Raw genomic sequence first — 16565 nt, 5'->3', positions numbered from 1 at the left:
AAGCAAACCCTTACTACGCACTTGGATCTAAGGCTGAAACAGCCAGAAGTGCTACTGACATTGGCAAGTGAGAACAACTCAATGCAAGACCATTCCTATGAGGACTCGATCTGCCATCAAACCTCAAATTATGATCCTTAGACGAAGGGTGGTACATAAATTTAATAAATAATAAAATAAATAATAAGTGAGCCAGCCTTTCTAATTTCCTAGCCCTGGTTAGAAGGGTTTGACAGCTGCACAAGCAAAAAACAAAACAAAACAAAATGCAATGCTGTGAGGAATATGTTGAGGAGCATATAATGTGTTTCATAGCCAGTTTAATCTTAAAGGAAAGTTAATAAAACGTAATTAGGAAATAATAGTACTCATATATGAACTGCAGAAGTCTCCTATTCCAGGCACTCTATTTGTCCCATCTGAACTCCAACAGACTGGGGAGGTTTTGGTTTCAAATTTCATTGGAAGGTGGCATCTCTTGAGGAGGTAAACTAAGAACTTCATGCCCCTTCCCAGCATTCTGCTGCAATACCAGCTCTGGGGAGGAGCCCAAACAGCAAAGCAAGTGCAATTGGTGTGAACAGTGAATGCATTATTATTGGGTGGTATCAGTCATGGTAAATAATTTCACTGGGTCTACTCTGAGTAAAATTTAGATGACTGCCTATTTGTTGTTGTTGTTAAGAAGAAATTTCACAAATAAAGCCAGCAGCAAAATAACTAGATTTCAGCACCAAACCAAGCACTTGACAGTGTAACAAGCCAGACATATCTGTGATGCGCAGAATATCAAGGTCCTCATGAGAAAATATAAGCCAGCTGGGTAGGATCCCTCAGAGCAGAGTGAACTTTGATGCACCCTGAATGAAACAAATACATGCCTGTCCACCCCGTGTGGTGCAAGCACACATTGGCGCACAAAAGGATTAAGATGTATTCCCTGCAGACACGAACTACGGAAAGCATCCAGCTATCTAATTATGCTTTTCCTTTCCTTCTCTCCTGAGCTGTCAGGAACCCACGGCTCTGCAGCGTATCCTTTGTGTCTCTACCCCATCCATCCTCTTTATGCCGTTCAGCAGGTTGGTCTGTGCATGCAACAAAACAAAAACTATGCATCTTTTAAAATAATCATCAGAATGCACTGCATTGCAAACGGAGCCATGTCTCTCCACACTACAACAGCCTGGAAGGAATTAAAACTGCATATTTGGTAGATTATTGCAACAAGAATGTTATCTCTATATAGTTATACAAACACACAGAAAATGGAATCAAGCTACTCACAGAGAGAACCACAGGGAAGGTCTCCATTTCCTCGATTTCATCTGACTGCATTCAAAGCCAGGGCTGCAGCAAGCAGGATCAGCAAGCTAGCAACACTCAAGACTCACATCCGCAGTACCTTAGCCAGGAGGAAGAAGGGAAGGACTGGGGATCCTCTTGCCTTGGGGGTATCATCTGACCAGGTAGAGCGCTGTACAGACCAGAGATTTATCAAGGATAACTGAAGCATTTGACATTGGGTTCTACCAGCAAATAGCCAAGGATGAAATCAGACACAGGTTACTGATCTGTTCTTGGAGACTCAAGGGAAGAAATCTATGCCACACAGAGCATGAAAGAAACAGCATAAAATTCTGTTCTTCGTATAAATCCAGCTTTATGACATTTAGAGAACTTGCATGAAGAGATCCTAGTTCATGTGCCAGGGTTTTGTGGATTTTTTGGGTGGTGATGGAATGGTTCGATTTTTTACCCTTCTGGTTTTTAAATAAATCCTTTAGAATTTTTTTAAAGAAAGGAATAGAAATTTAAAATTATAAACACTGACAAATAAATATATCTAAAACAAGTTATTAAAACATGAATAATAAATGAAACATGATAACATCAAGAAACAATTCAAAGAGCAAAGCAGACAAAAAGCATATTTTCAGAAAAACCTGCTGGAAAAGAAAGCACTCACCTGCTCGCCAAAAGGTGAGCAGTAGTAGGGATAAGTAGGGCATTCAACTGTCCTAGTGCCACCACAGAAAAATAAAATATTGTCCCTTATGTGAATGACAAAGACCATGGCTTTCAGAAATGATATCAATCAATCAAATTCATATGGATACAGATGATTGTTGAGATACTCTGATCCAGGCCATCTAGGGTTTTAACACTTTCAGTTAAGCCTGGAAATGAACTAACAAACACTGCAGATGGTATAATACTGCAATTATACATTTCAACCTGCCAGACTGAGTTAGCATTCTGTCAGTCACACTCTGGTCCAACTCAAGCTTCCAAACAATTTTCAGAGGCATCCCCACACAGAGAGCATTTCAGCAATCCAACACGGAAATTATTATTCCAGTCTTAAAGTCAGCTCCACATCAGTTTTTGATTTATTTCTAAAAAGTGCATGAAAATGTGAAAGCAGTTTCATGTGCATTTCACCTAATATACATATTTCTGCAAGTTTCTCCCTGATGTAATGCATTTTTGTACTCTTTTCACAAAGAGAAGTATTTTAACATGTGCGCTTTCCCTGCATGCATGCTTTTTTTTTTTTGCTGGAGAACTGCACTCCAAATTTTGGAGAAGTGAGAATCTATAAAAGGCAGCTGCATACTGGTATGACAGGTATGAATTAGGTAGGTTCACAGTCAAATGTAAGCTGAATAAATCCCACATCTCCATTTCTAGCTGAATGTTTCCTCTTCCTGGTTCTGCTGCAGGTGGACCAGGTAAGGACAAGCAGTCAGTTGCCTCTGGGTATGCACCTACTCAACTGGTTGACAGACAGCGACAGAGGCCTGGCCTGGCAAGGAAACCAGGTCATTTAAAAAGCTTGTTGAGAGGGAAAATGAGGAAGGCAGAAAAGGAGAAGTAGAAGCCATACAGAAGTAAGGAGAGCCAGGGCTCCATGCTGCTAGGCTCAGTATGAAGCCAAGAGAAGCAAGGAAGCAGCGTCACTCCACTGGGGCTTCTCTCTCAATTGTCACAACAGCAGGAGGAGAGCAAAGGCACTTTCTACTCTGCTGAAGGGCCACTTCTATTGGGCTCCTCCTCTCCCTAAAGTGTTTCCATTCCAAAAAGTCATTATAAACTGGTTTATATTATGAACTTTATATTATGGTTTATATTATGAACATTATGAACTGGTGCCTGGGTTTGTTTGTCTGCCATTTCCCTGCTCATCCTTTTTTGCTTTTGCACCATGTCTTTTACATTGTAAATCTTGGTTTTATTGATCTTAATATAAGCCCCTTCATGGATCACTGCCTTGCCGTGGTGAGGGGCTTGAATAACTCAGAGAAGCTATGAGCTATGCCATGCAGGGCCACCCAAGATGGACAGGTCATAGTGGAGAGTTTTGACCAAACGTGATCCACCTGGAGCAGGAACCGGCAAGCCACTCCAGTATCCCTGCCAAGAAAACTCCATGGACAAAGACAACAGGCATATAAAAGTTATGATGCTGGAAGATGAGCCCCTCAGGTCGGAAGGCGTCCAACATGCTACTGAGGAAGAGCGGAGGACAGGTACAAGTAGATTCAGAGCTGATGAAGCGGCTGGGCCAAAGCCGAAAGGACGCTCAGTTGCGGATATGCCTGGAAGCGAAAGGAAAGTCCAATGCTGTAAAGAAAAATATTGCATAGGAACCTGGAATGTAAGAACCATGAACCTTAGTAAGTTGGATGTGGTCAAAAATGAGATGGCAAGAAGAAATATTGACATCCTGGGCATCAGTGAACTAAAATGGACAGGAATGGGCGAATTCAGTTCGGATGACCATCATATCTACTACTGTGGGCAAGAATCCCGTAAAAGAAATGGAGTGGCCCTCATAGTCAACAAAAGAGTGGCGAGAGCTGTACTGGGATGCAATCTCAAAAATGATAGAATGATCTCAATACAAATCCAAGGCAGACCTTTTAACATCACAGTAATCCAAGTTTATGCACCAACCACTGGTGATGAAGAAACTGAAATTGACCAATTCTATGAAGACTTACAACACCTTATAGAAATGACACCAAAGTAGGATGTTCTTCTCATTATAGGGGATTGGAATGCTAAAGTAGGGAGTCAAGAGATAAAAGGAACAACTGGCAAGTTTGGCCTTGGAGTTCAAAACGAAGCAGGGCAAAGGCTAATAGAGTTCTGCCAAGAGAACAAGCTGGTCATCACAAACAAACAGCAAACCCACATATAGAGCCTCAAGGCAACAGCTCTCTCACCTGCTGCTGCTCCCCAGCAACTGGTATGGAACTTCCATATAACCAACAAAATCAAAATATCTACCCTCCATGAATTAATTTGCCTTTTAAAGGCACATAAACTCATAGCTGTTATATCATAGAGTGGCAGTGGATTTCAAAAATCATGCATTGTAGACTTGAATTTATAGTTTTATTTGTTATCACCTTGTACACTATGGTTGAACGTTCAGCTGGGGATCATCAACATATTGATAGTAGCCCCACTCCAAATCTCCAGATAACATTTCTGGGCTTTTTATTATTGTTTTTGTATTACTGGTGTATTTTTGTTTCTAGGTATTATATTGATATTTACTTAAATGTTTTGGTGGGGTTTTTTGTTCTCTTGTTATGATTTGAGCTCAGTTTTGCTGCTTGAAAAGCAGGACACAAATATGAAATCAAATAAAAATTAATAAAATGAAAGCTATTGTTACAAATGCTGGGAGAATATCAACCACATGCCGTAAACAGACGTTGGAATTTGCAAACTCTCTCACAAAATCCAGAGTAAAGAGCTTTGTGCTGCACGATTTATGATGCCTTAGTCTTCCAAGAACAAAGTTGTTACATTTGGCCTGAAAGTAGGACACTGACAAATTATGTAACAAATAACCAATCATCCCAACAATAACATGTTTATGCTCTGCAATTCCTATTGTAAACAGGCATGAAGGAGTCCAGTAAAAACACCGTAGATGAATTAGGAAACTACCAAATTCAAAACTGATTTTTCATCATGTAAACTAGCTTATATGGATCCCAATATTTATAGTCTTAAGTAACAGTAAACTATTGTACCTACAATTCCAGATACTGTTGCTTGGTACTGTAGAAGAAAAAGAGGCATATTGTGTACAGAATGAAGCAAGACCAGCTGTACTTAAACTATGATCCAAGGACCACCAGGATGAAAATAGCAGTAAAATGCTGGTGTGTCCTAGGTTAGCAATCTACCTAACAGAAATCCCACTGAACTCAATGGAACTTACTTCTGAGCAGGCATGTTAAAGTCACAAGCCTCTGTCTTCAGCACCACAAGCATCTGTAACTGTAATGTCAAAGGAACGCCCAGCTGCTTGCACTCACAGAGAAGCATCCATTACTCCCCCAGTGCCCACCCCCCTAATACTCTTAAGAGGGTCTCTTCTCCAGTCTTCAGGGTAGCTGGAAGTAGGAAGGCATAAAAGTCCTCTTTTCCTTCCTTTCTGCAGTTTTAATCTGAAATCTTAGGCGCAGTACTGCACCCAGAGCTCAGAAACTGCTCGCGCTAATGAAATTCCCTGTTGCAAAATGTGCCTAGAACAACACTGTTTCGAACACTGAACTCCCTGGATCCATACAGTCATTCCATCCTGGCTAGATCTTATAAGCCATGAGCAGCAATGGTCAAGAACGTGTGGTGAGCACCCTGCAAGCACACTGTTGTATCCCCAGGCAGCAAAGGCAAAAAAATAAATAAAAAATGATTCCACAAGATGTTACTAGATGGTAACCTTAACAGGAGGGGTGGGGCAGGCATTTGTCTATCCCCCTCCATAACTGGTCCCAGAGCCAGCAAGACTTGGGTAGAATCATAGAATAGTAGAGTTGGAAGGGATCCCAAGGGTCATCTAGTCCAACCCCCTGCAATGCAGGAATCTCAGCTAAAGCATCCATGACAGATGGCCATCCAAGCTCTGGTTAAAAACCTCCAAGGAAGGAGAGCCCACAACCTCCCGAAAGAGACAGTTCCACTGTCAAACAGCTCCTACTGTCAGAAAGTTCTTCCTGATGTTTAGTCAGAATCTCCTTTCTTGTAACTTGAAGCCATCGGTTCAGTCCTGCCCTCCAGAGCAGAAGAAAACAAGCTTGCTCCGTCTTCCATGTGACAGCCCTGCAGGTATTTGAAGATGGCTCTCATATCTCCTCTCAGTCTCTTGTCCAAGCTAAACATACGCAGCCCCTTCAACCGCTCCAAATAAGGTCTGGTTTTCAGACCCTGGATCACCTTGGCTGCCCCACTATGCACATGTTCCAGCATGTCAACATCCTTCTTAAATCATGCTAGATTTTTCTCCAGCCTGGTGTTGTTGTTGATGAAGGTCATGTCAGTCCAGAATAAAACATCACTCTTCCATGATTTGATCCTAGATCAGGGGACCAATCTGGAATGCATCAGCAAGACCTGGGGGGGGGGGAGGAGTTGGAGCAGTGGGGGAGACTGGCCTAACACAGATTTGTCCATCCAGATACGTGAACACCATCACACCTTGGAGAGCCAAACCCAAAATTTGTAAAATGAAACTAAAGCATCCAGGCAAAAGAGCCTAACAAAAACACCATACTTCTTCCTTCCTTCCTTCATTTACATACCTTACAATCAAATAGGCATATTACAAAGAAACATGAAGCCTTGGATTGTTTGAAGACCACGTGATACTCCTGGACTTTGAACTTTTAATTACTAGATGAAGCCACGTACAAATCCACTGAAGCACATTTGAATACTGACATTTCAGTACTTAAATTTCAGAACTAAAAGAAGGCCTTTTTCACAGAATGTGTTACCAGAAGAAACAAAACCAGTTTTCTGCTCCCAACATCTCTTCTATCTCTGTGTGTATCAGTGCCTTATTTAGTGACCATAAATGGTCTCTCATATAACTAATAGAAGAATGGTGTTACTTTCACACTTCCAGTGACCAAAATTATACATCACATGAACTTTCACCTAGTTCTATATAAATCCCTAATCTAATGATGTTCTTGCACTGAAAAACAGATTTTCATAAGCCACATTACCCGAGTACAACAATACACCTTCTTCCATGACAATGACAAAGATTTTTATTGTTGTTAAAATAGCTGTCTCTCTTAGTCTAGTGCTCTTCTTCCAACAGTGGTCAAACAGATGTCCATGAGAAATTCATAATCAATCCATATTTGAAGTGTCAAATGAGGACATTAAAATGAAGGACTTATTGATGTTCTGTAGTGGCAGCAAGGCTATATGCTGCTTTAAAATAGGAACTGCAGAATTTGGATATTTAACTTTGGTATAAAAATGCCTGGCATATAACCATAGTGGAAAAGCTTAACACATAAAATAGGAATATTAAAAGGAACTCAAAAACCCACAAGTGTTTTATGACATATTGTGGAAATTCATGGTATATAACAAGGGCTGAAAAACACTCTGACACCTGCATCTTCAAAAATATTATCTTCATGATATTTTGTATCTTAATTGTACTGCTGACCATCTGTACAGTCAGATTGGAGGACTATTGGATACTCCTAGGCTGTACCTATCTGATGGATTTAATTACATGCTGGGGGGGTGGGGAGGATAATATCACAATTATCCCTTTAATACCAGGAATTGGTTGTAAGTGGGTGGGGGAGATGTTTATTGGTTGCAGTTTTGTGTTGTATATTTTAAAACTAATTAAAAAATCAAAAAATCATAATCAGAGCAGTCATATTTTGTTATATAGTCCCATCAGCTGATAGTCAGAGATACTTTTGATAATCAAAGCATTTAAACAGCATGTAGTGAATTGAAAATTAAGAATACTATACAGGGACGCGGACTTATAAAAAATATTGGGGGGGCCCGGGAAAGCTCATGAATAATAAATAAGCTCATGAATATGCAAATAAAGTGGCGCCGCCTCCTCGTGAGCGAATAGGGGAGAGCGTGCTGCGCCCATTAATCAGCTCCGGAACAGCTGATATGCGGGAAACGTGGGGCTAGCCGGAGAAGAGAGGGCTGGCTGGGAGGTGTGGCCGGTCGGGATTCCCCTGTTCTCGCGGGGGCTGAAACCGCCAGGAGGAAGGAAATTCCCCCCGGCAGTGCCTTGGCAGTGGCGGTGGTGCTGCGAAGCAGCGAGGCAGGAGCCCCCGCCCCCGGGGATTCCCTAATCTCGCGGGGGACGGCCGGGGCTCTCCGACTAGGGCGCGCGGCTGGCTGGCTGGCTGGCGAGGGAGCAGGTGGGGAGGAGGCGGGGGGCGGCGGCGGCGCTCTGCTGGAAGGGCACCCGAGATTATTGGGGGGGCTGAGCCCCCCCAAAAAATTTTTTGAGGGGGCTCGAGCCCCCTCAGGCCCCATGGAGTCGGCGCCTATGATACTATATAAAAGTTCTGGATTATTGACTTTGGTGACTTTAGTATTTCCTCATGAAAATAATCCAGGTCAAGTATACATCAAATGTTTATATTGGTGCAAATGAAACAAACCTGCTTTTTGCTTTAGAACTGTTTAAAATAAAAAGGCTGAAGCCCTCGAAATTCTTGAACAATCAGCTGTGTTTCATTGTGCTCCACACTTTTCTTGCTAGCTTTTTTCCTTTGATACATATACAGTTCCTTGTTCTGAGAGTAGAGTATGTGGCAAGAGAAAAACAGATTCTTTCACTTACACTCTTGGATTCTGCTCCCCTGCAGACTTCATGCTTAAAAGCTGGCAGGGGATTTGATGAGAATGCTTAATTCTGAGGGGCTGGAGCACAGGATCCTTGTCAGTTTCAACTCCTGCTGGCTTGCAAGGATGGAACTGGCAGAGGAGCAAAGGGTTCGCCCAGCAGGCCTGATACAAAACTTAGGTCACATGCACATTGAAATGCAACACCCCAGATGCGTCTCTCTTTAGCTTCCCATTCAACAGTTAACATACTGCATACCTAAGAGGCAACCTGTTATGTTGAACCAGAAGATAAAACACGCACATGTCAAATTTAAGGTCTTTTAAAATATGGGCAAATAAAGTACACACAGTTCTCATGCCCAAGTGTATAAAACAGAGTACTGTATCTTTATTATACTGCCATCCTGTGGCTGCTTTGGCTCATATACTAAGCCTTGTCTCCTTCTTACACTTCTGTTTCTGCCATTTTTCTCCAGCTTGTTCAAATGCTCTTCAATTACCAAATTTGAATAAATCTTTTACATTGTCATTCTTCCTTCATTATTAAAAGAATTTCCTTTAAGTAAAAGAAAGCAAGTACACACACCCATTTGCTACATACACTGTTCATTGCTTCTTTGGAAGTGATGGGCAAAGTGCATTCTTCCCTTGTAAAACCTAGCTACCCTGGTGTAGCACAGTGGCAACAAAGTCACTATCATGAACTCACTAGGTGGCTTCAGGCAAGCCACTCTCTTGTTCTTCCCTCTGCAATGTGGGGGAATAAAGACAACTTACAGCAGTGCTACTCAAAGTAGTGGTCCACTGACAAGTGACGCCCATAAGCCATTGGCTTCCGGTCCACACCGACTTCACTGCAGCCCATGTTGGGTGTGACACTTCAAGGACAAAGTATGGCACCAGTCCCTGGCACATTGGTGGGGTGGGGAATTGCTGGTCCACCACAGAGTTTGAGAAGCACTGCTGTACAGGCTGTTGCGAGGATTACAAGCGCTGTAGGATATGAACATGAAGTGTCAAAACACTTGAATCTGCTGTGCAAACATTGAGCATTATTACAGCATGATCCTATACAAGTCTATTAAAAAGTAAGTCTCAATGAGTTCAGTGTGCCTTACCTCCAAGGAAGGTGGGTAAAGGAATGCAGCTTATTATATCATATTCCCTCCTTTCCCCCCTTAAAAATAAGAACCTTTGCTGATTTTGTGGAAAGGTTTGTTGTACATTTGCCAACAGTCATTCCCCGCACATTTGGCTCTTTCATGCATGCCTCTTTCTTTTCTTTCCTGTTATCCTTTGTACTGTCACGTTTGAGATTGTAAAATCTTTAAAGCAGACACCTATACTTTTGTTGTTCCTTATTTTACTCTGTAAATATACTATGTACATTGATCTCACTGCATACATTAATGACAATTGTAATCAGGCACAAGAGCTGAACTGGCCACTCATTCAAAAAATAAAGGTAAGGCTCATGTTTACAGGTAGGTATCTTAGCACTTGAAACTGACGGTACAACCATGTTCCTTTGCTGAGCAACTGAAACTCCTACGCTGCAACAATATAAAAGTGATCAAACGACAATCCTATGTACCAGAAGCAAATGAGGAAGAAAAACAGCTTATTTTCTTTCAAAGTGAAAGGTTGATTATAGGGAAATATTTTTTACATTTACAATAGAAAACAGCAGAACCATTCAAGTAAGGCTGTGCTTATTACTGGCATTTGGGACTTGAGAACACTGACGGTAAGTACAGCTCAGTTATTAAATCTTAAGAATGTAACAGATTATGCTTAGCTTCTGCAATGCAAAGCATATCTTATCTCATTTCTGGGAAGGAAGCAATGCTTTTATTGCATGATTTTACCATTTTGTGGCTATTTCTGAAGAGCAGGATACGGCTAATCCCATGTTTGCATTTTAAAAAGAAGGGAAAAAATAGTTGGGTGGTTTCAGGTTGCACAGAGTGGAATAGGCTATTTAATCCTTTGTCGCTCAAAATCAGCAGCCCAGCCTTTCTCACACAAGAGGCGGTCGGGGGAGGATACAATATCCCCCATATTTTCCCTGATGAATCCCACAAACATAAGCAAATGTTACCTGTCTTGCCTCAAAAGGCACAATCTGGCAAGTCAAATTGCTTGAAAGAACTAATTTCTCTGCAGAAGCTACAAACTGCTTTTTACCAGCTGTTAGAGCAAAAATAGGTACACAGAGGTACACACTGAAAACTAATCCACCATTTCGGATGCTCCTGCTATTCTATGTCTGTCGGAGCAGAGGCCCCAAGCATCACTAATCCCTTTCTCCTCACCAAGATGGGCAGCAGTGTCACCTCCATTTAGGGAATAAGGATGCACTGGACCCCATGATAAAACAAGAACTTTAGCTGAAAATATAGCACAAATGATTCTTAAGAAGCATCAGCACTGCCAGAAAGCCCAGCCCCATCCCAGAGCCCCAACTGGGTGGGGAAAAGTAGGAACTTTTAACTGCTGCTCCACCAGTATGGAGTATACCTGCCTGCAGATTTACCTGCCTACCTTACCTTTAACATAAAATACCTACCTATTATTGCAGAATGAATTTAAGAATTTTAGGTGCTGAAAAAGTGTGCCTCGGATATAAAATATCTGGAAGAGCTGCTGCAGTATGAATAACTCTGGCATTTAAAGCTGAGTTTCGTTGAATATGTGCAGAGTTCTTTTTCCTTCATTGGGAGACAATTTTTCAAATAAGAACTGAGTGACAATGTTTCCCTGAATGCCCTTCCTTTAGGAAATAAGTGCTTCATTTATCCGAAGACTATCTGGATATACCATCAAATCTGTACTTCAGTGCTTCACCATAAGTCACCCTACCAAAGGTGACAGTGGCTCCACACCAGCTCAGAAAGTGACATTCCGGGGCGTGAGCGGCAAGAGTCCTGGGCAGGAACGCTGAGACGGGTACGGGTGCTGGTGCTGGTAGCAGAGGCAGTCCGAGAGGCCAGAGTGAAGTCCAACGGAGGGAGCAGGGGCAAGAGGCAGTCCAATTGGTGGGCCCACGGTCAGGAAGCAGCAGCAAGTCAAACAAGGGTCAGAGGCAAGAGGAAGTCCAGAAGCGTACCAGAGTCAAGGTGGGTGAGAAGTCCAGCCAGGCAAGGTCACAATGCAGGGTCACAGGAGCTCAACGAAAGACCAAGTTGCTGTGGCAAAGACCAAAAGTGAAATGCAGGCCTGATCTAGCTCTCCTGGGCTTGCTCCCAGCTGCAGTGCATCTTGTCACCTGACCGTGCTTGCTGGCCTGCACCTGATTCATATAAGGTTGGCACAGCCAGGGCCTGGCTTCCACAAATCCTCAGAGTGCTCAGGGCCTGCTTCCTGCAAAACCTCAGTGCTCAGTACAGGCAGCAGGCAGTGAGAGGCCCAAGTATTCATTGGCCTTGTTAGGAGATCTGCTGGGAAGATGACAAAAACATGCCCTTGGAAATGATGCCACATACCTCTGTGGTCTTCTATGAGATAGCACAGTGTGCATACACTGATATTCATAAAAATGCACAGCCTTTACATGTTTGTGCATTGCACAGCACATGTGGCTACCATCTTCCATGTCATATTTTAGTATTACATGAGAAAGAAAGCTCATACCTGACAAAAGAACAGCTCAGCTGCCATTTTTCTGGCACCATAGCCAATTCTAGCAACTAGCCCAGAGGGTAAAATTCTGGTCCAGAGGTCAGCAAACTTTTTTTGGAGGGGGTCAGTTCACCGTCCCCCAGACCTTGTGGCGTGCCAGACAGCGCACACACGCAGGCGCGCATGGCGGAGGGGCTTCTCTCTTTCCCCAGCCCCTCCCCCTGCCTACCTATGCTGCTGTCCGTGCTGCGCTCTCCCAACTGCGGCTCCTGTGCCCTTGCGAGGGCTGCTTTCAGGCTGCTCGTCCCGCTGCCGCTGCCGCTGCTCGCAAGGACAGGCACAGGAGCCGCAGTTGAGAGAGACGCTGTGCTCTGCCAACCGCTGCTCCTGTGCCTGCCTTGCAAGCGGCAGAGGCTGTCGGCGGCGGCAGAGGGATGAGCAGCCCGAAAGGGCTGGCTGGCTCCAGAGAGGCGCTGCCCAGCTCAGCCCAGCCCACTTCCTCCACTACGCAGGGCGGGGAGAAGGGTGCGGAGAAGCCAGGCGCAGGGAGAGAGGAGGTGCTGCGGTGTGTGTGTGGGGGGGGGAATGGCGCCCCAAAAAAATGAACGGGGAAAAAATGAACAAACAGAACCGCCAATCCACGGAACGTCTGCAGGCCGGATCCTGAGGGCAATTGGGCTAGATTTGGCCCGCGGCCCGTAGTTTGCCGACCCCTGTTCTGGTCAGTCTCGCTGGGTGGCAACCCTAGTGGCTTTCTTAGGATATACGTATATCATCATAATCAATCTTTATTACGGTCCAGAGACCCAACAAATCATTACAAAACAATACACAATTCATACAGTCTACCTCCAGGTTAAACAAGCATTTTGTTTAGAATATAGGGCTCATTTGATCTTGCAACCACCGATAAAAACTTTGCCACTGCTAATGTTCTAACATTTGTCCGGTCCGATATACATATATTACAAATGTAAATTATTTTGCCTTCCATGGCTTCCAACCATGGAACTTAGGAAATCATGATTCTCTAATAGGAAACCCTAAGTAAAGAAAGAAAGAAGTTCTGCTCCTATAGTTCACATACAGAAGCCGTGACAACTAACCCAGTTCATATCTGGCTTAAATTTGTAATATACATATAACTTTAACTTCAAAGAATCCAAATAAGGGGAGGAAATAACTAACTAGGAATTTATTTTTTTGTGTTTCAGGATTGTCCAACTTACAGGAGCAATATTTCCATACACTATGAACCTAGAAACAGAAACATTTTGCCAAGAATACCTAGCACATAAAGGTACAGTAGTAAAACCATATTACTGGCTAACAGTGAGCCAAAGCTGTGTCAAGTGTCCTTATCACATAAAAACAGGTGAAGAAGCAAGAGTTCCTTATGTAGAATTTCATAATGCCTTTGGATTCCCATACAGATCAATGCCTTCCCATAATAAACACCTTCTATTTTATGAATTGAGGCATTCATCAGGGAAATTAATTCAAAAAGGCCATGCTACAAATTGCACAGAGTACAACATTCATCCAGAATCAATGTTATTTGAAATAGGCGGTTATCTAGATTCAGTTGTGCACAATTATGAGAATGCTGGATACATAATTATTTATTCAAACTACTCACCTTGTAACGAGGCAGAGCATGGCTGCATAAGCAAAATGTACAACTTCCTGATGAAGTATCAAGACATTACACTCTGCATTTATTTTGCACAGCTGTACCACACAGAGGAGGATTTCCCAGTATCCACATGGAACTGTGAAGCTCTGCAAAGCCTGGCTAGCATGTGGCCTCAGGTGACATTGAGCCCACTGTGTGGTGGACTTTGGCATTCCCTCCTAAACAGTTTTGTGACTAATATATCACACCCAAGTCTCCATCATCCAATTTTGCCTGCAAGAGTATGGGCTGACAGACAAAATGCACAACAAATTAGCAGCATTACAGGAATGAAATTTCCTTTTATGAAGACCCTGCCTCAGCCAGGCTATGGACACTCAACTGTTCTGCCATCTCTGCAAAAGTACTCTTTGCCCAGTTCAGACTCTCAGCATCCAGCACCAATGATGAATGGTAGATTGCTCCCTCTGAGGATACCACCCCCCCATTCAACACCTCCCATTGATGTTTTTTCCAGTTTTAGAAAGCAGCCACTATACCCCCAACCTAAAAATATTGTCAGACACTTAAAAATGCCAGATAAGTCATTAAGCAAAGCTAAACGTTTGCAAGTAATTCCAAACGGAAGATCTGTTTACATGGAAAGAATTACTGAACGAGTTTAAAGTATCAAGTCTAAAGAGCATGAACTGCACAGAAACAGGATCCAATTCACCTCATTCAAAATTTGAAAGCAGGGCTGACAATTCACTCGGCATGTAAGCAGTTCAAATGCTTATACGCATGTTTTTCATATGTACTGTGGCTATTATGCCAGCATAGGAAACACCAACTTCGAGCAGCTGAATGAAGAGACTAAGGCAATCCTGCTAGTCAGTGTGGCTACTGGACAGCGTCATCCTCCATTTTCTGTTAGAGTATTAAGACAACTTTTCATCTTAAGGGTATTTCCTTTATAATAATTATTTTGTACTGATTTGTTGTCATTGTTCTATGCAGTTTTGGCTGTAAACTTGTACCTGCCAACAGAAAGCTGGGATATAAATGTAATAAAATAAATCCAATCATCAAACATGCTGCATGTAAAAGACTAATATTCAATTCTTCTATCATCTCCAGAAAATACCTTAAAGTCAGCCCAGACATCATCAGAGTTATTTGGAAATTCAATTTCTTTTTGCTACGCCTTGCTTTTTAGTGGATATCACAGGTAGCTCTTCAAACTTCCCTTTGTAATTATTAAAAGTACTTGCAAGCATAATGGTTTGGAGTGGGTGGATACCTATTCCTAGAATAAACTTGCATCTGATGAAGTTCAATCAAGTCCAGGGGTCGGCAAACTAGGCTTCGTGGGCCAAATCAGGCCCACGAGGGTCGTTAACCTGGCCCGGCCGCTGTCTGAGCTACCTGGAAAAAAAGACAAAAAAGAGGGAAGCCGCCGCACGTTCTTGCATGAAGTCCTCCTTCAGGAGGTGCAGGAGGAGGAAAAGGAGGAGGCAGAGGTGCCGCTGGCGGGAAAAGAGGCACCATCCAGGGCAGGGGAGGGGGCGAGAGATTTACGGGCGGAGAGAAAAGAGTGAGGGTGGGGAGAACAGGCAGGAGCTCTCCCCACTGGCTGAACAGCGGCGCTCTGGCCTCTGCTGCCGGTGGGAGGGCCCCCATCCCACCCCCAAAGCATGGAAGAGGTGCCAGCAGCAGGAGGCCCAGCAGGCCACAACGCAACGCCAAACCCAGATGAGGAGCCCCCCATCCAAACAATGACTATCATCAGTGCAGGTAAGATTTTTTTTTAATTTTAATTTTTATCATCTACAATACTGTCTGGCCTGCCTGGTGCTCTTGCATGGAATGGGTTCTGTTAAAATGCACCTGTGGGTTATTTGTGGGACCTGCCTGATGTGCACAGGAATTCATTCATTTTCCCCCGCTCAAAACATAGTCCAGCCCCCCACAAGGTCTGAGGGAAAGAGGACCGGCCCCCTGCTGGAAAAGTTTGCCGACCCTGATCCAGTCCAGGAAAGTGTATGCTGCACACAATCCCGAAGGCAGCCCTGGGCAGGGAAGTTTTTAATGTTTGATGTTTTATTATGCTTATATATATGTCCTAAGCTGCCCAGAGTGGCTGGGGCAACCCAGTCAGGTGGGCAGGGTACAAAATATAAAATTATTATTATTATACATAAGTCCCCAAAGATATAAATGAGGCCTCCTCCCAGGCAAACAGGTATATCCTATCGCTGGCTTGATTATTCTCTTACTGCACTACATATTTATTTGCTGTTCCTACTTTGATAAAGAACTTAAACTTGGGGGTATGCACTGGCTGCTGTTTTTAAAAGCGATGCGTCCACCTCATAACCTTGGGGGCGAGGTGGAAATCCGAATTAGAAGGGAAAAGTTGTACCACAAAAAAACCCGTCAGAAGATACAAAAGTCTAACAATTTTGTTTTACGAGCACTGAGCAAAAATCAGAGCCAACCGCCCTCTGGTTCCGAGCAGCCGTGGGGCTTCTTTCAGGCCTAACAGCACCGCGCCCCCCTCACCAGCCGGGCGTCATTTTGGCCCCTGACTGGAATTAGGAGGCCGGGATCCTAGGCCCATCCGTTGCTATAGGAACCTGCTCAAGGTCACGTGTCAGCCAACCTC

The 16565-nt window shown here is 43.4% G+C and overlaps 2 protein-coding genes and 1 long non-coding RNA gene across 4 annotated transcripts in view; 1 reads left to right on the top strand and 2 right to left on the bottom strand.

Moving 5' to 3' along the window:
- RGL1 (ral guanine nucleotide dissociation stimulator like 1) overlaps nucleotides 1-1480 on the bottom strand; it is a 131209-nt gene extending 129729 nt beyond the window's left edge. The window contains exon 1 of the mRNA XM_081193288.1: nucleotides 1288-1480. The gene's annotated coding sequence lies outside the window, so the exon portion shown is untranslated. The remainder of the gene's footprint in view (nucleotides 1-1287) is intronic.
- A 7045-nt stretch (nucleotides 1481-8525) lies between these two features.
- On the bottom strand, nucleotides 8526-15940 carry LOC308586619. Of its 2 annotated transcripts, XR_014007964.1 has the most exons (4): nucleotides 15045-15940; nucleotides 11231-12098; nucleotides 9439-9654; nucleotides 8527-9196 (listed from the first exon to the last, which is right to left on the bottom strand). It is a non-coding gene; the product is annotated as an uncharacterized lncRNA (long non-coding RNA). The 2 variants fall into 2 exon arrangements; XR_014007965.1 differs by having other exon boundaries at nucleotides 8526-9654; nucleotides 15045-15939.
- On the top strand, nucleotides 9665-15031 carry APOBEC4 (apolipoprotein B mRNA editing enzyme catalytic polypeptide like 4). Its single transcript, XM_081193321.1, has 2 exons — nucleotides 9665-10408; nucleotides 13497-15031. The coding sequence occupies exon 2, from the start codon at nucleotides 13534-13536 to the stop codon at nucleotides 14581-14583; it is 1050 nt and encodes a 349-aa protein (XP_081049447.1). The 5' UTR covers nucleotides 9665-10408; nucleotides 13497-13533; the 3' UTR covers nucleotides 14584-15031.
- Nucleotides 15941-16565: the final 625 nt, after the last annotated feature.

This window comes from Podarcis bocagei (assembly GCF_964188305.1).
Source record: "Podarcis bocagei genome assembly, chromosome: 5".
NCBI classification, from domain to species: domain Eukaryota; kingdom Metazoa; phylum Chordata; class Lepidosauria; order Squamata; family Lacertidae; genus Podarcis; species Podarcis bocagei.
Note: the sequence above shows the minus strand (reverse complement) of the source record. Positions and strands in the feature narration are given on the sequence as shown.

Excerpts from the sequence above, each read along its gene's own strand:
- APOBEC4 (XM_081193321.1), top strand. The coding sequence starts at position 13,534 with ATGAACCTAGAAACAGAAACATTTTGCCAAGAATACCTAGCACATAAA.